This window comes from Lepisma saccharinum, chromosome 4 (assembly GCF_977018435.1).
Source record: "Lepisma saccharinum chromosome 4, izLepSacc3.1, whole genome shotgun sequence".
Taxonomy (NCBI): Eukaryota; Metazoa; Arthropoda; class Insecta; order Zygentoma; family Lepismatidae; genus Lepisma; species Lepisma saccharinum.
Genome location: NC_139232.1, coordinates 17,977,574 through 18,005,564, shown reverse-complemented (window position 1 = coordinate 18,005,564; position 27,991 = coordinate 17,977,574). Strand labels below are relative to the sequence as shown.

The following is a 27,991-nucleotide window of genomic DNA, read 5'->3' as shown; positions in this document are numbered from 1 at the left end:
GCTTACCTCGTCTGAAATCATGTGACTCCCAGCTACGGTCTTGACTGCGGTTGGATCTGAACTCTCGTCTCTTTGGAGAACTCCTTGATACCCCCGGTTTCTGTCCCGCAGTTTTTTGCAGACATACCTGCGATAGAAAGAAAATAGGTTTAATGTTGGTACTGACAACCTTAATCGGCTATATTTCCCTTCAAACCACACTACACAGTAAACGCAATCGCCAGCCAATGCTGTTGTTTTTATTGTAAATTTTTCAAAGAACTTAGGCTCTATCCTAAAGGTCCAAAAAGTATGCTTGAAGTATGGTTTTGTTGGAAGTGACGTCACCTAGTGCACTTCGAAAGCGCCAGTGGAACAAGCAATCGAGCCTCCAGCATGCAGCAAGCGACAATGCACACTCGTTTACTGCTGCACTTGTACGCTTGTTTGAAATCATGGAAGCCGAAAGTTGGCAAGATGTTGGTTGAAGTTCTTCTATTGCGTGGAAATGGAAATGTACGAACATTTTAAAATGCTATGTGATATCTATGGTGAGAATCAAGTGTTTATAACGCGGAAAGGAACAGCGTTGGCGGGAGAACACTGCTTTTTCGTTCCTACTTTCTGTGCAGCGCTTGGCAGAGAAAGTGTTGCTGCATGAAGGAAAATTTCCTAGGTGAAGGGGGATCTAGGTCTAATTTTAGGTGAAAGGGGTGATTTTACGAAAAATATAGATATTGCCGGAAAGTTTGAAGTTCTCAAACCTGTTTTTGTTTCAGTTGCATGCCTGCATTGGTGTTTTATTTCTATTATAACTAATTAATGTAGATGGAGCGTGTAGTGTACATGTAATAAATAATAATTCTTGCGGTAAAGCCGGTCAAATGTTGAGAATACGCCACTGATATGAGTTTATTACCTATTTTCTACGTATGTTACACATTCATTACCCGTAATAAGCATGTCTATTTATTTATTTATTTATTTATTTATTTATTAAACACTACAGGCAAATGCTCAGTTACAGTGGTTTGAGGTATTATATGAAAGTACAATCCCAAATTTGGTCCATACAAGGATATAAGGAACAGAAAATTAACAAGATTACAGCGTTGTACTACAGAGTGACTATGTTGAATTTTCCGCACACAGATCGAACTTTAAAAAGATGCAAAAATCAAAATATACGGAATATTTAACCAGCATGAATGAACAAATTAAAAGTAACCCGAAAATAATGTGGAACTTCCTTAAAAGCAAATCCCGCACGAGTAGAATACCATCCCGTCTTTACTACGAGGAAACATCATCAGCACATCCAGAATCCTCATGTGAACTCTTCTCTTAATATTTTTCTAGCTTCTATTCTCCTGAGCAAGCCAGCTGCTAGATAACACACTGGAAACTAACAATCTACTCGCGATACTGCAACTCACTCTGACAAGTGGGGAAATAACATCAAAGCTTAAGGGCGTACAAAAAGGCAAATCCACAGGTTCAGATCTTCTTCCCTCACACTTCATCTCTGCTTGTGCAAATGAACTCACTCCCCCGTTAGTAATCCTCTACAATAAAATCCTGGAAACAGGTTTCTTCCCCAGCCGATGGAAAAAAGCTCTCGTGACCCCAGTCTTTAAATCAGGAGACAAACACAACATTAGCAATTACCGTTCAATCTCCCTTCTGCCAATATTCTTTAAAGTATCACTCATTTTCGATCACCTCAGATGGAATCTATGAACTGTCATAGCACCTCAGCAGCATGGTTTCGTGCAGGGCAGATCCACAACCACAAACTTAGCAGTGATAACACAAAGCATAGCGCACTGTATAAACAACAAAGGACAGTTGGACGTAATCTACACAGACTTCAGCAAAGCATTCGACAGAATAAATCATTCCATCCTTCTCCAGAAACTACATAGTGTTGGAATCTCTGGTAACTTGCACAAATTACTAGCAAGCTATCTTTCTGATTGCACACAGCAATTGTACTAAACGGGTTCGCCTCGGCCGAGAGAAGAGTTTTGTCGGGAGTCCCGCAGGGATCCAATTTAGGTCCATACCTTTTCCTTCTGTTCGTCAACGATATTTTGAGCCACCTGCAAAAAGTCAATATTCTAATGTACGCAGACGATATGAAACTGTACTACCCAATCAGCTCATTGAATGACTGTCACACGCTGCAAGAAGGCCTAAACTCCTTCGCAAACTGGTATAAGCAGACGGGAATGATCATAAATGTGAATGAGTGCAACGTAATGTCATTCACCAACAAAAAAACAACCATCACACACGAGTATAAAAGTGGCGGTGAGGCGTACGAGAGTTGACCTCGGTGTCCACTTCACATCTGACCTGTCGTTCAACACCCATTTTCAAGCCTTGTTGAAAAGGTGAATAAACCTAGATGGTTTAATTAGAAGACATTTTCTGTATAATTTTTCTGTGCGTACGGTTGTAAAAATATACGTCACACTCGTTCGTCCAGTACTGGAATACTGCAGTCCCATATGGAATCCACAGTACAAAACATGGCAAGAGGAAGTGGAGAGCGTCCAAAAGCAGTTTGTGACTGTGCTTCAAGGTGAACATTGAATATCACAAAAAGAACTATACATCTTTATATTCTGAGTTAAGTTCACATACATGTAAAAAAAAAAAAGGTAAAGTGCTCCCCTGTGATTAGCACCACGCCATGAAGGCGTATAGGGGGTGTGGGGGTAACGCCCCACACTTTCTTAAAAAAGTAATTAAGAATTGGAAATAGAAAACAAAGCAATGAGAAAAGAAACTATAAGACGAAACAGAATAATCTTTATATAAAAACAATATGCGTATAATAGAAGTGTGGTATATCATAAAGCATACAACATATTTGGTTACAAAGATACAGTATTGCACAGGATTCACTTAATATGTTTGCTTCTGGGTTTAAATAGATCAATGTCAGGGGCATTATTAGAGACTATATTGTACAACATGCACATCTTCCTAATGTAACCCGTTTCGGCCATCCTGGTTCTAGCGCATGGAATTTGTAAGAGGTCTTAATTTTGAGTATGGAACATAAAAGTTTATTTTTGCGAGAAGTGCGGAGGAGTCAGTTTTTCCATTGACAAGTTTGGAAAGATAGGTTAACTGGTGCATCTGTCTTATTTTTTTCAAGGGACGGGACACTCATCATGTTTCGTAATATGTCTCCCGAAGTGAATTTTGGATAAATGCCATCTAGTTTATATACTAAATACTTTAAGAATTTATTTTGGAGTTTCTCTCTTTTCGATTTCTTTTTTGAATAACGGGTCCCAAACGACTGAGGCATATTCAAGTTTTGATCTGACAACCGTATAATAAAGTAGCAAAAAGGTTTCTTTTTCTTAAACTGGCTACTCATTCTCATCACAAATCCCAGGTTCCTGTGTGTTTCACTGAGGATGTGCGCAGTGTGTGTCTGGAAATTTAAAGCTTTGTCAAATGTGACTCCTAGATGAGTTACAGTATTCTCTCTTAGGATTTCTACGTCGGAAATGCTATATGAGTATTGGATGGGGTGTTCGTTACGTGTGAATGATACTACTTTGCATTTCTTGAGATTGAGATTAACCTTGTTGTTCTTGCACCAATCAAGTACTTCGTTAAGTTCGTCTTTTGTTTCGTTCAGTCGTCGTGATCGCTTTTAATGTGTTTGAAAATTTTGATATCGTCAGCAAAGATTAACTTTTTCCGAGTTTTTTGTGCGTCGGGTAAATCATTAATGAAAATCAAGTACAGCAGGGAACATAGGTTTGAACCTTGGGGAACCTTGTAATAGGAGGACCTTAGTCCTTGGTGCATGATATATTGTGGTCTATTCTGTAAATATGAAGCAAGTAGTTATATTATTTGCGGGGAAAGGCAGATGTAGGCTAGTTTCTGAATTAAAATATCGTGGTGTGCCGTGTCGAAGGCCTTTGAGAAGTCCGTGTATACGTATAACATAGACTTGTCCTTTATCGTCAATAGTTGACGCAACGTAATTTGTTAATTCGACGAGATTAGTCACAGTTGAACGGTTTTGTACAAATCCATGCTGGTGTGGAGAAAGGATGGGATTGACATGCGAGTAAATATGGTTATACATTATTTGCTCAAAGAGTTTAGCTGGAGCTGACAGTCCCGCGATTGGTCTGTAGTTACTTATGTCTTGTCTTATCTGCTGCTTTGGGGATTGGACAAATCTCCTTCGTTTTCCAACTTGCGGGGAATTTCTCTGTTTTCAAGATTAAATTAAAGAGGATGTAGAGAGGGAATTTGAGCGCTTCTGAGCAACCTTTAATAACATAGGGGCGATTAGGTATGGTCTAGCTGTTCTTTTCGGTTTGAGTTTTTTGATGGCTTGCTCAATTTATTTTAGGGATATTTCCGGGATGCTTAAGAGACTAAGTTGGGATTTCGGGAGCGCGTTCGTATGTGTGGTTTCATAAGAGGATGGTTCCGCGGAAAAGAGATATTCGAAATATGTAGCAAAAACATTCTCGATGTTATTGTTATCAATAGGTTCAGCATTGAGTTTGGTTGGTTGGGCTGGTGGATTCTTCCTTTGATTCTTAACTAAAGACCAAAATACAGGGTGTGTCATAAGTAATAGCGTAAACTGATACAGGTGAAAGTACACGATAATAGAAGCAAAAATATCTCAGTAAACATGGGTCTGCGAACGAGCCGTTTTCGAGATAATCGCGAATGTCTGATTACAAGCTGCCACTGACTTTGTTTGTAAACGTCGTCCTAGTTGGTAAAATGCTAATAATGTGTGCGGATGTGTGGGTACAAGCCGTCACTGATTGCATTTTGTAAACACCAAGTGCTTTACTCCTTGCGCGTTCCGAGGTTTGCTCTTTGTTTACAAAACAGAACATTTCCGAGAGGTGGCGTTGCAATCAAACAGGATGGATACAATCAGTACAGAGAATTGTACATGCTTGTAACGAATTCCGAAATGAACCGGGGGTGTTCGAAAGCATTTTACGAACTAGGACGACGTTTACTAACAATGAAGTCAGTGGCTGCGTGTAATCACACATTCGCGATTATCTCGAAAACGGCTCGTTTGCAGACCCAGGTTTACAGAGACTTTTTTGCTTCTATTATCGTGTACTTTAACCTGTGTCAGTTTGCGCTATTACTTTTGAGACACCCTGTAGATATAAATAGGCAACTTAACGTAATCCCACACGCTTCGATTAATTTTTTTTCCTCTTATTGTCTTACGCTTGCTTCCATGTAATTTATTGGATAATATCAGAGAGGGTGAGTGACTCTTATTTCACCCCTTAATCTTCCCCTGCTCGATTCTCCGCCTTCCTTGGGTTGAATTTGATGGAAGCGGTGAGGAACTTTCGCAATTAAACTCGTTTCCGGTTGATTGAAGATTAAGGGGATGGGAGAGGGGGAGTATCTTAATTAATTACACGGGAATACTGTAATTACTGCGCAATGAGGCTCGTTTTGTAACTCCCTTCATTTAAATTCCAGTCCGCCATTACGATTACAATGGAGTAAACCGTGGCAGATGCTTGCTTTGACCTTTTCATTACTTCGATGATCGCCCAGCCATACATTAAGGAGGAAAATAGCGAATTACGTGCTCTTGGGGTGAGCCGCACAGCTGTAGGTATTTTGCGTAATGGTAACTCTCAGACACGTCAACCTTTTTGCGGGTCTCACTCATCGCACAAGCCTCAACCAACGTCCTTGCCTACGCATTCTGACGTCAACCGAAATTCATTAATTGTTAGGCTAAGTGCCTTCGTTTAGATTATGCTTGCTTGCATTGTTGGTTAAGCCCGGAAAAACTGCAGAGAAAGCGAGAAGTAGGGAGGTTTTTTGTGCGATAAGTGAGAGTCAATATTTGCAGCTACACTCGCTGCGCATGTCAAGAGCAAGACATGCGCACTTCCATGCAGAATATAGTTCCTCTTAAAAGAGTTCGGTTCTGAGACACGACTCCTGTTTCGAACGAAATTCCAGGTGTTTCAGAAATAATTGAGGAGTTACAAAAAACTATTGCAAGAAAACTATTGAACTTAATTACGTTAATGAAACCAGTCCAGAACAATCGAGGAACGCAAACAGTTTGTGCGTGTATGTTTTGTTAAGCTGCGAGTTCACATCCCTGCCGCTAGGCGACACTCCAATCACCAGGGGCGGACACTTGCCGCCCCTAGGCCAAACAAGCTCTGCCGCCCCCAATACTGTTTACCAAGAATTAAAAAAAAATCATTATTTTCTGTATTACTATTTTTACTATAAACGGCATGCAGTATTAATTAAATGATAGTTACATACAAAAAATGTAACTAAGTGATATGATAAATTATATAAATTACATTTTAACATTTTCCTTGTTTTCAGAGAAGACTTTTATTTTTACTTTATTTAAATGATAATAATGCTTGTGCCGACAGTTTAATTCTCAACAATTCAACGCGAATCACATGCTTTTGATATGCTGCCAATGCCGGCAGTAACAAGGAACGGCGTTCCTGGAACGCAGCCAAGCCGGTGTTGTCTTTCAAAAGCAAGCGGCAGGATACACGTTCTTGCCGCAATCGCCTATCCGGCTCAGCACAATACTGTACATTCGAAACAACAACTTGAGTAATTAAAACAACAAATTAGTAAACTAGTTCCGAGCCCTGCTAGCCTATTTCTCTTAAGAAATATTCTTCGTTAACTTATATTTACAATACAACTACATTAAGTAATTCCATTGGTGTGTCCGGAGAGAAAAAAAGGCAATCCGAGAATTAGGTATTCCTTATAAATTTAAAACAAACAATCGTGCCGCCCATACCAAAGTGCCGCTCTAGGCCCGGGCCTATCAGGCCTATTGGGAAATCCGGGCCTGCCAATCTCACACATCACTCATAGTGTTTGTTCAATGTTTTGATCCCCAAGATCACCGGACTTTACACCGTGTGACTTCTTCTTGTGGGGTTTCATCAAAGACAGGGTATTCGTCCCACCAATGCCGGGTGATATCGCACACCTAAGGGAGGGTATCATCGCAGCGATAGACGCTATCGGCAGACACATGTTGATGTGAGTGTGGCAAGGACTAGACTATCTTGTCAATGTGTGCCGTGTCACCCATTGTGAACACATAGAACATTTGCAGGTCTTAAATAAACTGTCTGAGTTTCTCGTTCGTTCCGGGCTGGTTTCATTAACGTAACATCAATACTTTACTTAATATAAATTTTTGTAACCCCTCAATTATTTCTGAAACACCCGGTAGTATTTTAAATTGTATTACGTGAAACAAACGTACTTAGCTAACTACATTCCACGAATATATATTTGTATGTGTTATTTCGTGATCCTTAAACTTGTTACGTTCCCCGGTTTAGTCTCAATGGAGCTACTTACTTTTATTCCTCGACGGCGAGCATGAGACTTATCAGCCTAATTTGAAGCCCTCAGGTTGTGGGAAAACTGATAAGGGTATGTTTACGTAAACCTTACTAACTCTCGCACATAAAAAATATATTTAGATGTCATTTAATGTTAATATATTACACTTGCACTCGCAACAAAACTCCTTATTACAAACAAAATTGTGTTAAGATCATAATTGTTCTTGACTACACAAATTAACACATTCACATTTCCAAAATCACTTCGATTATCCAGCAATATTCAACTCAACAAAGATTTATTGGGCTTACAGCTTTACAGGTGGCTGTTTATGCCCAGCATACATTATTAGTACATAAGATACAGTTTTAATATAAATTTTACACACAAAGTTAATAAACGTTCTTAAATACAATTTTATATAACTACATTAACTCATTCATTAACAGAAATATATTATAATTTTATATCAGCTTTTCTCAAAAAAACAAGTATAACATATCCAATTCTAACATCTGGAGCATACAACATTGAAGTCATATTAATGGGGAAAAGAACATTAATTTTTGACAATGTTTTGTATAAAGTCTTTCTTTTCTCTGAGTGAATTGGACATTCCAAACCAGCAATATTCATAATATCTCTTACCTCACAACCCACAATCAAATGTTTTAAGGTTGGTCCATAACCATAACAGACTACCCAATTGAACAAAACAAATTACGTCATCATAGACAATTAACATATTAAACACTTAAAATGATACAATAAGTGGGTGCGTATCAAACTGATAACAGAAACACAATTATCTGAATATATTTGTGGGGTATGTTACGTAGGTATTATCCGAGATTCATTAATAACACAATTCAGGGGTGTAAGGAGTGACCCTTTCTCAAGACACCCAAATGTCAATATCCTTTGCACGTAGTACACCTTGGGCTGCATTTCGTAGAATAGCAAGGCTCTTGCGTCTGGACTCACAGCCAGTATTAATAATACTCAGTGATGTTGTCCCTATATGCTTTTGAATGACCTTTCATTCGTCTCATCTTCTCACAATTCAATTAATTCTTCGTGATTAGCCAAAAGTGGCAGATAAGCGAAGTAAAATAACCTAAATCAATCAATGAACCAACAATGCAGAAATAAAAGGTTAACTTTTGGGACCACAGGGAAAAGAACCTGCGCAGAATCACCTGTTCTGTGCATCGTACTCGCGCGTGGAGGGGGAAGAGGGGAGGGTCCTTCTTTATGACTAGGGCTCGGAAGTTCAGGAAAAATCCTCTGAAGACGAGGTCCAACATAATATATGTTCATTTTGGGTCATCGTAGGCCAGAAAAAGGTGGGTTTTATTTGTCCTTTTTTGCCTTTTTCTGCGTTTTTTGGCTTATTGGTCCTTTTTTAGCCTTTTTTTTAGGTCTTAACGACATTTTTTGCAACTTCACCTTCTTTCGACTACGTTTTTACTGCCCATTCTCAATTCGAATCATCATCAGTTCATCACCTTTTAAACATCCTTTCTGTAGTAAAGAAATAAAAAAAAAGGAAATACATAAATATATTTGAACCATCCCTAAAACGAGAGAAAAATATTTTTTATTGAAAGAAGATGCATTTTATTCATATAGTTTTTTCGCACTGTGTGTTCCATACCACCAGAATTTTTTATTTTTTTATTCATTAAATATGTAATTAAAACTGAAGTTATTAATTAATTCGGATCACATTTATACGTCCTTTTTTCAGTTTTTAGGTCCTTTTTTGATATTTTTAGGTCTTTTTATAGGCCTTTTTTGGCAATTTATAGGTCTTCAACTTCCGAGGCCTACTTATGACCCTAGTTGAACAGTTGAAAACGCAGGAAGGTTACGGCCGAATATTCTATTCTCTGTGGTCGCTCTATACTACTTGCAGATATAGTTTGTCGATAAATATAAATAAAATAACTATTTTGTTGTGTCTCAGAATTGAACTATGTAACTTGCACTATATTCTGCATGATTCATTGATTTTGTGGAGATGATAGGCAATGCGATTGGCCCTCGCAGTTGTGCTCTTCCTGCAAGTCACAGAACGTAGTCACGTATTCGTCACAGACCAGTCAATCAGACGAGCATGTCCTTGAAATTTACCCGCGCTCTGATGTTATTGGCTGCTTGAAATGAAACCTGCCTGCCTAGAGTCTATGCAAGAAAAGCCAATTCATGAGAATTTTCGGGTAATTTACTTTCACATTCCGTTAAAAAAATATTTTACTTGCAAGTTGGGAACCGACGGAAAAACTGCTGATTCGTTCATTTCATTCGCATTTTACCAACATTCTGGTGCAATGGGAAGTATTGACTTAGCATTTTTATTCACAGCATGCTTCTGGTCCAGTGAGCCCGTGCTCATGTTAAATTTCCCATACTATTTTCTAGCGACCGGTTTAAACAGGGGCTTCCCCCTCCTCCCCCCCTTTTTCTCTCGAAGTCACTCTGATGCACATCACGAGACCCATTCTTCCGGATCGTTTTCCGCGGCAATGTGGAGAGGGAGAAGATTGCCTACCCCATCAGGGGCAGAAGAAACTCGAGCGCCGCTGTTCATAACGGAGCAATAAGTCAGAGTGAAATGGAGATAAGGACAGAGTCTGTATCCGTGTCAGAGATACGCTGCATCCATCAAGCTGGGGGAGGGAGAGACGTAAAAATTCCGTCGGCGGGGTGATGGAATTTGCAAGAATTCTTGCGACGTGTCTAAGAGCTCGGAAAGGGTTGTGCGCATACAGAACTATTCCTGTTACCCAGTATTCTCTTTCTGCAAAGTAATTTCAGCCACTTGACAACACTTTATTTATACTTTGAAGCCAAAATTATACGAGGTGCGATCCAAATGTTCTAGCAACAAAATAGTCCAATACCACACCTAATTTTCTATCCTCTGGCCTTTCTCATGGTAAGGACGACGGAGATCATCTCAGTTTTAGGCTACCAATCGGCAAAAGTAGAAAAATTGAATTGAAGTTTTAAGTCCATTTTATGCACAGAAAAGCTAACCGCTCTGCCATATGCTTCCACCTGATTACAGGACGACGCTACTACGCTTCTCTCTACACCATCTTGGATGCATTAAGATAGCAGAAAAAGAATGCTAGATGCGAAGGTTGGATCCTTCCGCCTTAACTAACGGTATTGAACCATCCAAGAGGACTAGAGACAAAAGTTTGAACATTTACAAGGTTTAAATGCTAGCTAAACACAACATAAGCACACCCGGGAATACGACTGTTCAGCCTTGAGATATGACAACCAAATCTCAGAAACTATAGTATCACCGTTGCTCGAAGTGTAAAGACATCTCGCAACCTAACAGTTTTCACTTCGAGCACAGAGGATCATTGGTGTTCTAAATTTGGCAGGCAACGAAGTGTAGCTTCCTTGATGTAGGCGATTTCACGAAAATCTTTTCACCTTATCATCCAGAGAAGACACAAGTAGAATTGAAACCACTTGAGGACTATTAACAACAAAATTAACACTTAGTATTCTCCTCTCCCCTATTGTTGTAAACAAGTGCACGTGTGTGCACACGTGTTCACAAAAGTTGTAAACAAGTTTGACATGTAGTGAATAGATGTGGAGGGTGAATAAAATATGTTCTTTTGTTATAAACAATAAGAACGAAGGGGAAAAGTAAATGAAAATAATGTTTTTGTATTTTTATATAAAAGGAAATATACTTTATATTGTATGTTTGTCAAAGGTTAATAGCGGCCGCGTTTTTCACAATAGCGCAACCGTGAGAGCGCATGTGTTTTTCAAATGTACAATATAAAGGAACCTTTTTTACGGGTGAATTTATATACGGTCCAAGTACTTTTTTTTACGGATCAATTTAAATACGGTCCAGGAACGTTTTTTCAATCAAACAAAACTCAACTTGTACTGAATTTAAATTGAGCGATAAAAAAGGTTTCCTTCCTGCAGTGGACCCTTATAGAACCTATTAGAATGTATGGCTTGCTGAACGTTTTAACAACCCTGGCCACAACTTGGATAAAATTTCAGGGAAATTCCTCTACACTATGACCGGAATTCAGCCTACACCATAGCAAGAAGCACAGCCTATTCGACAGGGGAAAAAGTGCGAAAATTTACGACACGGCAAGGCGGTGACGTGGAAAAGGTACCTTATTTCTGTTTTTGCACTGAACCTGGCAGCACTGGGGGAGCTGGGATCCCCCTCACCCGACGCCAAAAGCACGTGCAGCATTTAGCAGGGCTGTGACGTTGCATATTCTTAATTAACAGCCCTGGGTATATTTGCTTTTGACATGGAGGAGGGGGGGGAGAAGCTGGGGCAGAGCCTGTACAGGATATTTACAACTCAGACTTCGTTGGGCGAAGTGAAAATTTATAAGCGGTGTAAATCTTTGAATATAATAAATTGCCTCGCTTTTATACTACGCTGGAGCCTAGAAACGGCTGCTCACAACGTAGGCATTAGGATAAAACACAACGAAAAATAATTTCCTCGGCTTCAAAGGGGATAAAATGAAGAGGAATTAACTCGTCAGGTTTTCTTGAAAGCCCAGCCCAGAGTGCATTTCTTCCCGCTTCTTCTGATGCATTCTTTGTCTTCCGTCAACGACCCGGAAGAAAACGGTCTCTTGTGGCGCCGCGTTGCGGTGGGAACGGGAGACATTACAGAACTTTGCGTCATTGTAAGGCGAAAGAGAGGGAAGAAACACACTACAAACGAAATGGAAATTACATGGAAGAGAGGAGGAACAAGAGAATGTGAACGAAAAGTTTAATATTGTCGTATCTTCCAACGAATGGCTGGAACTTTCTCCTTTAAATATGCAATGACGTCATCTTCAAAAAATTCATACCGGGTGGTTAGAATTAAAGTGTCCCTAGCCAGAGTCCTCTGTAGCCTCTTCGAAGCAACGGATTGCGTAGAAACTTGGTATAGAGGCTATATAGACCATAGGGAAGCGAACGTGAACGGAAAAGGAAGTTCAAATTTTCGCAGCTAGGTGAAGATGTGGTGCTAAAATAGTAGTTGCATTCCGATTACGTCACTGTATGTATTCACATCTGATTTCATTTTGGACACCTTTTCTTTCGAGGAGCTGACACCGCGAATCTCACTTATCACACCAGCCTCAAACATCTTCCCCGCCCTTCGTCTTCTGACGACATCCGGAATATGTTGTTAGGTTAGGTTTAAATCTGCTAGCATAAATACACTATTATTAATGCCCCGAGAATTAACCAAACTGAAATAATTTCGCCTGACGTCAAGAGATGAAGGACAGGAAGTTGTTCAAAGCTTGTGCGATAAGTGATACACTTGACACCGTAAAGTCCTGCGTTACATTACCAGAGCACAGCCTCCCCGATGGCGCATTGGTAGTGTCGTCGCTTTGTAATCAAGGGGTTCCGGGTTCGATACCCGGTGGCGGCACATAGTGATTCGGATCCCACTTTAAACTGTAGGTCCAGTCCCGATTAGCCTTACTTTACATAAAGTGGACTTAAAACACCAACTGAATCCATCAATCTTTACTAGAGCACGTTACGCTCAACTCCTTGCACTGCATATAGTTCCTGCCTGCAAGAACGATGATGATTTGACACACTTGTCTTTATACAAGGTAGAGCACCCCCACATACTGGTCAACCTGATGAGTTGCTTTTTGCCAACTTGGACACCCCGTTCTCCGGACTTGACGCATGTGATTTCTGGCTGTGGGGATTACTGAAATATTGTGGTTGTCAGGGACATGTAAGGACGCTACTAGAGCTGAAAGCTAGCATAACTCGACATGGCTCCACAATTCACTGGGAAACGCTGCGTGCGACCATTGATCACACTGTCTTACTGTTCCAAAGGGTTATTCACGCTGATCATTGACGTGCATACTGTACTGATACAAACTACAAATGAAGTTTGGCATGTCCGACTTCTCAACGCCAAATTTCCACCTGGTGGTAAAAATTTGAAATATTTTTTTTTCGTCAGCATTAGCTTCCCGATGGTTTCCATACCCTCTATACCAAGTTTTACTGCAATCCGTTGTTTCGAACGAGCTGAAGAGGACTCTGACTAAGGAATCTTTAATTCTAACCGCGCGGTACAAGGGAAGAATGATATTTTATCACACTTAACTGTATTGTTTGTTTGCAATTAAATAAATTGTACAATGAAAACCAAGATTGTTTGTGTAAGAGGTGGTTGCAGTATTCAGTATCTTACTCCTACGTGTAACTTAGTACTTGGATAAAATGCTATGATTAAAATAGAACATTCTTCATGTGATATGACGCAATTTTGTAACTTCACAAAGCGGTCATTGACCTGTAAACCTGTAGATTTTTGTTCATTCGTTTATTTAATGAAATTTCCAAAGCAGCAGAAACAATTTATATCGGAAAGATACAATACTAAAACATGTGTAAATAGTGTTAAGAGAGACTAAACAGAACGAAGATTAAACAGAGCTCAATTCCAGAATTGCGTTACTTATGCACATTTTTTGTACGTATTGGTGATACTGAAATGATTCGGTAGGATATGAAATAAGTAGCGTTGCACGAGCGAGTTGCAGTGTGGAAAGTTTCCTTGTTCCGTGTTTTGTGTTTAGGCACTCTGAAGAAAAGTTCGTGCTGTGGGCTGCTGCATCTTAACTGTCCATTAAAGATTTTGCAAAGTATATTTCATATCCTCGATGTACATGCGAGATTCTGGAGTATTTTTCAAGCTAATTTCCCTTAGGTTTTCACAATGGAGAGGAAAAACCGAGAACCACTGTCAATTTCCACAAGGTTGTACACAAAGTACAGGGTGTTCATAAAGTCCCCTTACCATTACAAAAACATAGCTCGGAAACTATATGCAATAGAACAATGCTGTTCATTGCAAAATGAGCTAAAACTTTCCACGTTTATATGCCATACACCTGAATGTGCGCCCCTCTAGTTTCTCTCAGAACATCAAGGCGGTAAAACACTTCTGCCCATACACGCCCCAGCATACCACCAGTAACAGGATACTCTCCGTTATTCCTCTTCCAAGAGTAGCAACATCGGGAACTGGAGTGCGGTAAACACAATCTTTGACATGCCTCCCCAGAAGAAGAAATCCAAGGGTGTGATATCAAGAAAGCGCGGTGGCCAAGAAGTAGGTCCATCACGGCCTATCCTCCTGCTAGGGAAATGACTATCCAGAAGACCTCGAACATCCTTGGACCAATGAGGGGGTGCCCAATCTTGTTTTTGCAATCAACAGCATTGTTCTGTTGCATATAGTTTCCGAGCTATATTTTTTTTTGTAATGGTACCGGGACTTTATGAACACCCTGTGTATATTCACACAAAATATTGTATTTGATGAGTTAATCAGCCACTTATGTTTAACGTATCAACACATATAATACTTCTGTCTTCATTGTAGCAGAGTTTCAAGTACCAATCCTATTAACAAACATTTATTTTCATTGAGCACTAAAACTAAATTTGACTGTAGAAGCAAAATAAAGCCTTATATTTCTTTCAATCGCGAGCGCATAAAGTAAAACCCTATAAAAACTTTGATCACACACCACATCATGCTATAGAGCAAGTCACCAACCGGTTATTTCCCGACTGTCGACGTAAACGAACTATAAGAAGCATGTAATAACTCGAGTGTCTTTCTTCTAAGTGGAAAACAAAGGAGTTTATAGGTTGGCCTTAAGAAGCATTGCATTTAATTCAACCCCATAAAAAAGAACCATCTGCCAAAACGTATTCTTAGACCATAGGTTTTATTCTTACTGCAGTTGGGGGTAACTCACAAGACTCGAATGAGCCAATGTATCAGAGGAAGCAGCAGTCTCCTGTTCCTGGCTACAGGAGAGAAAGGTTACAATCAACAGTTATTCTGAAGTTACAAGAATATACAATAATGTTATCTTTCGAATATCTGTAAAACATGATTCCTACAGTAAAATCTATGGTTAAGACTAACTTAACACTGTTTTGTGATAATTCCCATTGTCCTGTCTAGAAATGAACATAGCAGGAAGATTATTCGGTTGTGTCCTAATTTCGAACAGTCCTAAGTCCCAAACGTCAAAAATAAAACAAAAATGCTACTCAGGGTTGGATCGCGGATATGGAAATTCTCGTTTAATAAGAGGTGTGGATACAGGGGTTGCACACATACTCGATCTCGGCCATAGTGGAGGTGTCGCGATCGGCGCCGCGCTCACGCTATCCATTGACTAGAGGCTAGATGGGCCCCAGATCTGTTTTTATGAAATGGATTGCTGAATAATAATTCGCACAGGAGATCACCCATCCCTGGTGTTCTGCGTGGCCTCAGGGACACCGCGGATCTAGCCTAGATAGGTAATTTTCATTTTACCTTGCTCCACTACTATTTTCAGCAACTCCATAACAGAGGGCAGGAGGAACAGTTTGTGTCCAGTCAGACGCGAGGACCCTAAACTGCTCCTCCCCCCACCGACCTTCCCATATGGCGAGGTGGGAAAAGAGAGGTCTGTACGCTGGATGGTCTTAGGAGGAGGAGAAAACATAGCATTGCGCTTATGCGAATATTATTTTACATGTTCTCATGGAATATCAAACTTTGCATGGCACAGAAAAACACATGTACGGAAAAAGGACAGGTTAAATAAAGATTTGTTTGGCTAGCGGAAAGTGGAGACTTCCATTTCATTAGCCGTGTTTTCTCCAAAAGGAATGCATGGAATTCTGAGAATATTTATTCATCATATTTTTCAAACATTCCATCTAGCTTAAGAATCAATATTAAAAAACGCTTCCACTTGCAACATGGGGATAAATTCATACGGGCTTGTTCACCGAGTTTTCTTTAGTAGCAGTGCCTATTACGTCGATATTGAAATAAATGCACACCCGGTGTGAAACTGTCACTCTTCACCTTAAAATAAACAAACAGCAAAATTTGACGTATTAATCTAGACATTAATCTTTTTTTTTAAATTTTGGTTTGATTTCTTATATTTCGCTTTTTGTGCCACTTTTGGCTAATTTGCAAAGATGGGGATGAGTGATGACATGATGAAATTGATGAATTGACACTCACAAACATCCATGCCCAGATCAGGATTCGAACCCGGGACCCCTGGCGTCGTGGCGCTATGTGCTAACAAGTCCGCCACGGGGGCCGGCAGACAATAATCTAGGATAAGAATTACTAAGAGAGATCTCTTCACTTGTGGTACGGTCACATTGGATCCTGTCTCGGCCGAGCTTTTACACTGCCGTGTTCTGCCGACTTCGACTTACGGACGTCCGGGCGATATGGTGGTGCATTACATCAGGGAAATCGTCAATGTGCTGGTAGGGTTTCATCTGCAGAATGTACAGGAATGGCAGACGAAGTGATACTTTGAAAAACCCTTTCCAAAATATTGTTGGAGAGGGTGAACGTAGTGGATTAATCAGTTTTTGGAGGAGTGGTGGCGTGTGGTGAGTTTCGCGCCCTTGCCAAGGCTGTTGGAACAATCGTCGCTTTTCGGGCTCTTTTCAGTACTCACATAGGTTAGGATGAATGATGAATTGATAATTGATGACGGGGCACTCACAAAGGAACATGCAAGCCCAGTCCAGGCTGACCCAACCGAAATTTCCCATGATCACGTTAAGTATAAAGTTTGGAGTGTTGATAAATTTTTGAAATGGGTCCCGCACCCTATTTCTATTTAAAACATAGAAATATTATAAAATTATTTGTGCGCATTTTTAATAACGAAATATTATATTTACTGCCTTGGAATTTCCCTTTAAATTTTAACCTGTCAGAATTCAGTTATAAAGAAGGCACGATACTACATACCTGGCGAATTAGGCCGGAAAAAAACGATTTGGTTCGTGTTGGTGATCGGTGAATCATGGCCGTGCATGCCGAGAATCTCGGTGCCATTGTGACCATTCACAGTTACTTGCATGGTGTCGTTTGTCCTACCGTCTACGCCTAACTGGTCGAAATAGGATGACCCTTAGGGAGTATTAAACGACGTTACAGGGTGATTCAGTAAGAGCATGCTATAGCTCTTTACCAGTCTTACGGCGGGCGCTCTATATGCTGACAAGGGAAGTGGGGAGCGGGGAAGCGACCAATCCAGCGTGATAAGAAACGCAGTAGCCTGTAGAACGAGGTTCAAGTATTAGTTCCCCTCGACGTCGTAACTCTCGCCGCCACCGCTGTTATCTGGTTGGTCTGCTGCTTAATCTCCGCTCCCCATTTCCCTTGCCAGCATATAGAGCACCCGCCGTAAGAGTAGAAAAGACCTTTAAAAGAAAAAAGGAAGTAAATAATGCACCACTGAACATTGGGGACCTAGGGTCGGAGAAGCTTGTGTACCGAGATACGGAGCCCCTTCAAATTTCAGTGTCGATGTCCGCAACCATTTGGCTGCTATCTTCCCTTCACGCTGGATTGAATGTGGAGACCCTATTTCCTGGCCTGCCAGGTCACCTGTCCTGGATCCATACGATGTTGTCCGTCTAGGGATATCTCAAATCTTTTGTTTATGAGACCCCAGTGGATAGTGACATGGAATTAGTTACCAGGATTGTCTCCGCCTGTGAAGCAATTCGAAACACGCCAGCGATATTTAAAAGGGTGCGGTATAATCTCGTATGCCGCCGCTGTCATACTTGCATTGACTTGGTGGGCGTCATTTTTAAAAACTATTGGGGAAGTGCCTAATTGTACGTTATTAACACCGCTTTGTTAATGCTATGACACTAGCATAGCATGACCTACGCGTAAATCAATGTCAATAAATGTCGCTACTCGTTGTACGGTACGTCAGCAGTGTCATTACCTATCCATGCACGTCACTTGACAACGGTACGCGCTAGAGTTCGACATGTTTCAGCCAACATCTCGTTACACTGGCTTCTCCGAACCTAAAATCCCTATCTCCAATTGTTCAGTGGTACATCACCTGTTTCCTTTTTGCATGCTTTTACTGAATCATCCTGCATATTATTGGTTATTTATATCCCTGTTTTCATAGTACCATATTGTGGTTTTATTCTCTGTCCAACACTCTAAAATAAATTCAATTAAATACACAAATCTTTGCTCACTACCTGCCCTTTGTAGTATACTTCCAGGGGCACACCGACCACTCCGACTGAGAGTATCCTGGTGGTTCCCCTTCAATCCTTCTGGGGACTCCCCGTCCAAGGATTGGCTCCAGGGAGCCATGCGGAGAGCTGCTCCATCAGGTTCCAGTGAAGCAAGCGGCAGCACAATTTCTTCCTGTCGGGCAGAGAATTGCAGCTCCCAGCCCAAGAGGGGCGAAGGTAATTTCTCGTGAAATGCAACTCCGCCGTAAGGGACATTCCCCCATCGCAACCTGTGATGTTTCCCAAATAAACTTTCTCTGGCTGCTGTGATGGAGAGTGCATTTCCAAGCATATGCGACGTTACTTTCGCGTTATTGTGAAGGACAGTGTACAGTGCCATCAGTGTCGTACGATACTAATGCATGTTGTGCGGCAGCCGGTAGCTTTGGCTACGTCCCCAGGGGTCCCCGGTTCGAGTGGGTGTTATTTGTGAGTCTCGCTTCATCAATTTCATCATATCATCACTCGTCCACGATTAGCGAAATGTGGCAGAAAAGCGACTCCAAGTAACAAAATTAAATCAAATTTAGCATGTCTGTGGGACGTACTATGTAGCATAATTCAATAGTGTCTGCTAATCTCTCTATATTATTTATTTCTCTTTACTTGCACGAGGAAAATAATGTCTTATGAAAATACGTCATTTTATGAATCGTTATCTCTGTCAGCTAATGCGTTAACACTAAGTCTATTTGACGCGTTAGGTAATAATGACAATCTCCTTATTAACATTATAATACAGACCACAGCTCAAGAATTGAAACAAGGATTAATTTCTTTAAAATTCATTTTGAGGATATGAATCTTTTTCAAGACTAAAAGTACACACTCTCACATATGGTCGGTGCATGTATGGAGCCGTGGTGTCCTCAGTCTGAGTGCCACACCGGAGACCCAGGTTCGATTCCCGAGGCAACCCTGCAGGGGATAAATGCGGCCGTAGCGTGGTGCTAATCACATCACCTCCACTAATGGCGGAGTTGGTGCATGTGGTGCTCTTCTACATCCCCCATGAGCCTCCACAGCATATTGTAATGTGCATCGAGTAGCATTGGTTTTTATATATTTATATAAGTATCCATACCTACGAGTATGCTAAAAACGGAGTCTGTATGGAGAAACTAGAGCCACTTTTCATAAGACGCAGGCAACACGCAATCCCAGATAAGATTATCCTTAACTGTGACTCCAGGCAACAAACCTCCTAAGTCTGTATGAATGCAGTATCGTACCCAAGGTATTGGGTAAGAAGTGTCAAGTCTTAACAAAGCAGAGCAAAGGTCGGGTGATTGACTTCGAAGGCGTATGTGGTGAGAGTTGGAAGGGAGAGAGAATGGACAGTTGGCGAGTGGACGGGATAGAGCAAGGAAGTTGGAGGGTCGATTATTGGACAGTGGTGCATGAGGAGAGTGAACTCTGACTGGAATGTCAGATGTGTGTCAATTACCATTATTGAGAGGACAATCTATGGAATAACATTCATCTATTTGTGAGGCAAGTATTATCCTCTTCTTATCAATATCCATATCGGTTCAGTCATGGAGAGTACAGAAGCTCAATTACTGTACGTGTGAATTCTTGTGCCATACCTTTGGATGTAACCTTTCGCATACATTATACTTTAGGCTAAGCGAGTGATAACCATCTGAAAGATGAATGATGAATAACTACACCACCCAATACAATCTGAAGGTTCTTGGTTTGATCCAAAACACAGAAGTGACATTGCGTTACGTGATGTAAGCTGCGTTATGATGCAGTTTCTAAGACGAAACTGACAAACGAAACCACAAATATTTATTTATAAAAATGCTAAGTGAGATAGTGACTTGAAAACCGCGTAACCTCCAGTAACGTTGATACACTTATCCTATCGTTTCATCAGTCCTCCAAAACCTGCTGCGTAAAAGCTTTGGGCTGCTGTCCCAGCCACAGTCGCAACTCAAGTTCAACATGTTCATCATCTGAGAAACGCTTGCCGCCACCGTGCGCACACCTTGCACAAATTCAGACGAGCATGCATTCATGAGGATACTTGTTGCCAATGGTGGCGATTTGGGCGAGCGTGGAAGTCAGTTGTCCCCCACACACTTTTTGCCACTTTTACCCCAGCCCTATACTAAACCTTATCTACGTGGGTAAAGTAAACTGTCTTTGCACCCCTAGTTTTAGTACCTTGCCCCCTAGTTTTGGAACCCAATCTCTGCCACTGCTTGTTGCAGTTGCTGTCACTCAGCTGTTAACTAGAATCATCTCCTCCACCCCTACCATCTCCACGTACAACTCCTCGGGCACGGTAGCCATTTTAAAACTGAGCTGTCCATGCGTGCGTCTCATATCTAGTGACTGCTAACTTTATCATCAAGTTGTATTGTGCTGCCACCTAATGACACCTTTAGAAACTACTCACTACTATTTTCAGATATCCCCCATCAGTTTGTGACCAATTTACTGACTTCCCCTCGTATATGCATTTTGTATTAATGTATTTTCGTAATTTGCATCGTTTTTCTGTACCTCTAGCCTAATCGTAGGTTGTTGGATGAAATTGATGAAGGAACATCCATGTTCAGGCATGAACTCGAATACCGAATCTCGGTGGTGATATTGTGGATAGCCCAAGTATGTACGAACGTCATTCCTCCATGACGCTTTGTTTGGACACTAGCAGTTCTCGGAAAGATGACACAGATTCATACTAGCTACTGTTGATACTGACATTTCAGTTTTTCTGTCAGACAATATAGGCTACTAAATACAGGGTGTATCTAAGTTCCCATTACAGACTTTGAGGGCTTGTAGTGGGGACCAAAAAGTTTAAGTTTTGCATAGGAACTCATGTCCGGAAACGTACCGTTTCCCCGCTACAAGCAAAACACCACCACAAATTTGGGTGCAAGTGGATAGGTTGTGGTGGCCCAAATCCTTGGCCTGCACGTTCGTCGGACTTGACTCCGCTCGATTATTTCCTGTGGGACAACATGAAGAGCCAGCCTGATTTACGAGACCCCGTTGGAATCAGCGGAAGACCTGCTGGCGCGGGTTATGGCAGCGGCGGATGTTGGACTAGAAGGTGTTGGCGATAGTGTGTATCAGAACATGATACGTAGGTACGGTGTTTGTGTTGAAGTCAATGGTCACCACATCGAGCCCTTCTTGTAAGTGAACGCTGCAGCTATGCAAAAACAACGTGCAGTAAGCAGCAGAAGTGGGAGAGTTCAACGTGTGTTGTAGTGGTGTTTTACTTGTAGCGGGGAAATGGTACGTTTCCGGACATGGGTTCCTATGCAAAACTTAACCGTTTTCGTCCACACTACAAGTCCTCAAAGCCTGTAATGGGAATTTAGATACACCCTGTATATGGAAACGGTATCATGCTAGCGAGAGACATATCTACCACGCCTTTCGTGATAATTGGCCAATGTCTAATATTTCGTAGTATGCTCATTAAATATGTAACGTGTGCAACTAAAGAAACAAAACGCCCTTCTTCCTCTGACTTCCAAGTATCCCGTCAGTAAAAAAAAAAATAACCGTAAAAAGTGAAGTAGAATTCTCAATGGAAGGCCTCCCCGATGGCGTAGTGGTAATGTCGTCGCCTTGTAATCAAGGAGTCCCGGGTTCGATACCCGATGGAGGCACAGTGGTTCGGATCCCACTTTAAACTGTAGGTCCAGTACCGATTAGCCTTCCTGTGCATAAAGTGGACTTAAACAACAAAATCAATCAATCAGTCAATCAATTCTCATTGAAGAAGTTACTCGACTGAGCCAGAGGAGCAGGGGATAGGAGTGTAGAAGTACCAAAATACAATTGATAATCAAGTGACCTCAATGCAACGCTACATCCCCTTTACGCCCACGGAGATAGAGTTGGCTCATCCTGAGAAAGTAAGCTACCACGAAGCACTGCTTTCCAAATCAGACTCTTTTCCCTTGCATAGCAACGACCGATTTTTTCAGAGCTCGCTTTCGACGGAAATAATTAGGCATCGGAAGGAATGACGTCAGGTCTACTATGGAAACTGGACCAGGAATAACAGTAACTTGAGGGGAAGGTATATTTTCCATTGCTGCTTGTAATGTTGTTTTTCTTCAGGAGAAGGTCATCTGATTTCTTCTTCCTCTTTTTTCTGCTGCTGAGGAATTTATTGGAAGCAGCAGTAGCTCCTTCTGTGAATATACTCGTAAGATGTGGGATTTCTCAAGAAATGTTGAATTTGCTAAACATGTCAAGCAGAAAGTATTCATTCTCATGGGACTTCGGCATGCACTGACTGAAATAAAAATCTACTTGCGTCATCACTAAGGCAGATTTCACATCAAATTACAAACTGCAGTCTGCACGAGACACGAGAGTTCCACACTGAAGTACTAAGGAACTTTAATCACAAACTTCACACCAAATTAACAATTGACGCTTCACCTCAAACTTCACCAAAGAGGCGAAGGATACTTCACTGCAAACTTCACACCACGATTGCAAATTACATTTCACATCAAGTTCGCAAATTCTGCCATTAACCGCACAAACCTAAGCAGTCACTTCATTCTCTAGTCTATAGGAGGCAGTAACTTATTAAGTGGCCTTGTCCGAAAGGTGCGAGACCGTACTGCGAGCATCATGTTTATTTATTTATTTATTTATTGATAGAGCTCAACAGGCTGAGCCCAATTGTAGTGCTCTAATTACATAATATTACTATAATAGATTCAGTGTTCCAGTAATAGTATTTTTAAAATTGTATAAACCCATTGCAAAAATATCAATTGTGTTATTTACACATGAAATTGTGTTGAAAGAGTTGCACGCTCTCCACACTGGAGAGGTAGAAAGAATTGATGTTTTCGCTCTCTGGCAATGAAAGGTTTTGTGCTTGGGACGTGTTTTGGAACTGGGAACATTACATGATATGGCTGATAATAAGTTGGAATCGTCTATTATACCGTTAATTACTTTATACAGAAATAGCAGGTCATTTACTCGTCGTCGAAGTGCTAGTTTGCTGAAGTTGGTCTCTGAGACTAGATTATCGTATGAATCGAATGTTGGATATTCTCCACAGGCTTTGAATTTGAGATATCTAAGAAACTTTGACTGAATACGTTCTAGTTTATGAATTCCAGATTACTGACGCATATTCTAGTTTTGACCGTACGAGGGAATATTAATAAAGTATATATAATAAAGTATTTTCACTGGTTCTATATTCGTGAAGTCGTGGCTTGACCGGATTATAAAACCTAAGTTTCTGAAAGCGTCGTTAGTAACAGTTTCAATATGCTTATTAAATTTGAGCTTGGTGTCGATGGTCACTCCGAGGTGTTCTCGCAGTTCTGCTTGAAGCCTTACAGGAAGCGAAAATATTTCGAATTCCACTTTTCGACTGCAGCGCCTAACAAGATTAGTAGATAATGCTACGAACAGGTTGTTCTTCCCGCGGTATGAACACTTATTTTGCTCAATAGAAATCGCAAAGTATTTAAAAAAGTTCTTCCACCTACATTTCCACAACATAGAAGAACTAGTACAACCAGCGTCTGGCTTACTTTTGACTTCCATGATTTGAAACAAGTGAACAATAAGCGAAAAAGTGTAGAGTCACTCGGGGGAATATGCCCAACGTTTTTTTTGGCGGTTTATTCTTCGCGGAATGAAGGAGTGTCGCAATGAAAAGGATGTCAAATGAAAGCTACATGTTTTGTTATTGTTACCTATAAGTTTTATTACTGTAAGTCTTATAACAAAAAAAAAATAAACAGATGAATGTCAATTTGGGCAAATCACCCCGTGTTCAGGGTAAAATGCCCACCCATTAGGGGTAAAATGGCCAATACAAGAAACATTTTTTTCTAATACTTAACATGACATATTTAAAGGAAAATAATAGACAGCATTAACTGGAAGATTATTAACGTTTGTCTCGTAAACAGAACATCATTTGTACAGACAAGCATAGCGTTTCTAACAACATTTATTTTGAATTTACCATAGCCTCTTTTACTGTTTACATTTGTGAGAAATTGCATTGCACTTTGGACATATGGACGTGAATTTGGTACATATTTCATGCATCCACATACTACAACGAATACACTGAATCCAGTCACATTCTGGTCCTTTCTTATCATAATAATGTCCTTGGGCATATTGTACTTAATTTTTGTGGCCAATCACCCCACAGCTACAAGCAGAAATTTGAATCACTGGGTTGGCAACTCTGAGCACAATGCGGCAGTTTCACTCTGCAGATATGTTTCCTTGACTCTTGATCTTTGCACCAAATATAATTCAGTTTATTTCTGTCTTGGGAATATTATTGCACACTGTTAATACAGCAACGTCCAAAAAATTATTACCTCAAAAATTGTCTTCTTACCTCATGAAATTAACCCTGAATGGCTTCAGATTCTTCTCACAAGCTCCAAAAGCTCCAAACCTGCTGCCTCGTCTCACCACGGAGGGTGCTTTCAAACAAGAGTCGCAGAGTTGCCATAGCATTAATGTTTCGCGAGATACGAGAGGATGGGCATTCAACCCCGATGGGCATATTCCCCCGAGTGACTCTATAATAAACAAGTGTTCAATGTTGCATACTGCATGCTGCAGGTTTGTTTGCTCGTTCAATTGACGCTTTCAAACTGCAATAGATGACGTCACTTCCGACAAGACCATACTTCAAGCCTGCTCTTTGGACCTTTCGGACACAGCCAGTGCTTCAAGTAATTCTCAGTGGTAGAAACCTGGAGCGAGGTGCTTGTTTGTGACGTCATCTGTTTCGTCACAGTATCAATCGTCCATAACATCGCTATTAACATGGATAAGCAGTAAAGTAAGACGGAGAAACCAAATTGAGCCTAGAGTAACGAAAGTAACATTCACTTACCTCACTCCGCATCCCGTTACCAGAAAACAGAAGAGAAATACAACTGTTATGATTCCAGCCACCACCATTTGCAAGTCTGTATATTCTGGAAGGACAAGAAAGGTGAAACTCATTAGAATATTAACTTACATAATATTACATAAGAACGTGTTTAATTTTGATTATTAATATACATACAGACTAAGATACTTGATCGGACTGTGTTAAGTCCTAGTTCACCATAGTGAACATGCATGTTTTGTAGGGAAAAAGTTTGAAATTTGGGATATTCTGTTACTTGAAAGTAAGAAATTAAGTAATGAATCACAAGTTATTGAGGTAGCAAGCTAAGTAATATTTTAATTGTTACTCGTTCAGCACAAAATTAGACACAAGCTAGTTCTGAAATCTATACATATCATTCTCCTTTGAACTACAAATTTGTAATGATTTCCACGTACACAATATCACAGCTATTTTGATAGTTCTAGCTATAGACATTAGTGACAAAAAGGACAATACTTATTTACGTAATTTAAATTGAAGTGCCGAAAACACTCACAACGCACCAATTAGTATTAAGAACAAGTAATAATAAAGACATATTTAGACACAAAATTCAGGGGCACACTACATTCACAAGATAGAAAGAAACAAGTGTAGGATAAATAGATCATATAACTTAATTAAAACCATCACAAAGCTTTCAATCAGTAATAGGGCAATATCGATTACTAGTCATTGCAATATGATTATTGAGTAAAGATTTGCAGCAAATATTACGGCTATTTCAGACTATCTCAAGGTCCGAGTCATCCAGTGCATCATTTATTTGATCGTTTATCAAATTCAAATTTATCACTTTCCTTCTATTTATTAGAGTTATACATTAACTTTTTTAGAATAGTGTACAAGTAGTAATGTTTGAATAGTTCGAATACGAAAAACCAATATCTTATTATTTTTTTGAACTCATATTATAGTAGGCCTGGTCAACTTGCCGTATTTATGAAGGAGAGTGCTAGTTCGTGAACTGCAGAGCGAGCAGCACTACTGTAGCGTTGTAAGATAGTTAGAAAGGAAGGAGTGGGCGAGGAAAGAGGCTTCGTCGGTCGCGTTCGTGCATTAGGAAGTCGCTCGTCATTTAATTCGTGTGACATTATAATCATAGCATAAAAACAGCGGGTGGTTCCGTGGAAAAGAGGGCACCTTCCCCTAGCATTTTCTTTCAAGTCTCAACATAAGGGATTCCCTCACTCTCGGGAGGGCATTAGCTCGTTTACCTCGTGATGACGAAACAACGGCAAGAGCTGACAATTGAAAAGCAGATAAAGAAATTGCCAGGCACTGAACATTTCCTGATGTACGATTCTTGCTCCCTTATAAGCAATAAACCCATGTACAATTTATGGCTTGAGATATGAATATACTGACGGGAAGCTACTTATTATACATAACGTGCAATAAAAACTATTGCCCGATGTTTAAAACGAAGAATAAGATATTTTTCTGTTTCAATATGTCAAAGTATAAACACAAAACGTACTACAAATAATACACCCTAACAATATAATTTGATGGATTTTAGTAAATCGCTCTATGAGTTTCTTGAGCAGTGATCTATGGCTTTGTAATTTCAAGTTCCTGTCAACTGTTTGACGGCGCTAGTGGCTATCGCATCTCCTTTTCCATAGGCTATGGTAAACATCCTTATGTAGAGATTGTGTTTGTTCTGGTGTTTAATACCTGCATATTGCAACACTGTCAATCCGTTACCTCACGTGGCTTTACATTTAATTAATACATTCACTTTACCGCTAACACGTCATTGCACACAAAAACGTGAAGCGTAGCCGTCCATTGTTCATCTAACAATGATTACCAATTAATTGTTGCCATGGTTTAGAGAAGATTGTGCAGTGTCTGTGGTTCGATATCAGAGGTAATACACATATATTTTTTTATTTGTAGTCGATGTCGATTTTCATACTAACTCGATAGTTTTACGTTCGGTGGTCTTACCAGCAAGTTAGGAAAAATTAAGTAAAAAGTCTAATAGGACATATCTACACACCCTTATGTGCCTTCATGCTACGGTGCCAATGCTCAGGGGATAACTTTACCTTTTTAACTAAACTAATTCTCTAGCCTTTTTAAACCCGAAGGTTTATGATTGGAGCAACATAGCCTTACATCTTACCCCTACCCTGGGCAAGATCAATCCGATATTTTCCATCCTTACCGATTCCCTTCATGTCCATCTCAACGTTATACCTCCATCTTCATCTTGGCTTTCCAACAGGAATCTTACCATCAGGTTTCCCAACAAGAATCTTGTAAATTCTTCTTTCCTCTTTCATTCGAGCCACACGGCCTGTACACATAGTCTTCTTGATTTAATTATTCTAATAATAACTCGGCATGGATACAAATTCTGCAGTTCGTGCAATAGGAAGTCTCTTGTCAATTATTCGTTTGTGTAAAGGACCAAGTTTCAAATCCATATAAAACTACAGGTTACTGTTGTGTATGTCTTAACTTTTAGTTTCTTAGATATTAAACGAGAAGATATTAAACGAATCT

The 27,991-nt window shown here is 40.3% G+C and overlaps 1 protein-coding gene across 1 annotated transcript in view; it reads right to left on the bottom strand.

Moving 5' to 3' along the window:
- LOC145986857 (uncharacterized) overlaps positions 1-27,722 on the bottom strand; it is a 158,558-nt gene extending 130,836 nt beyond the window's left edge. Inside the window, exons 1-3 of the mRNA XM_083121329.1 lie at positions 27,683-27,722; positions 25,430-25,514; positions 7-127 (exon numbers count right to left, since the gene is read on the bottom strand). Coding sequence (XP_082977455.1) covers positions 7-127; positions 25,430-25,514; positions 27,683-27,722 — 246 coding nt within the window. The remainder of the gene's footprint in view (positions 1-6; positions 128-25,429; positions 25,515-27,682) is intronic.
- Between the last annotated feature and the right edge of the window lie 269 nt (positions 27,723-27,991).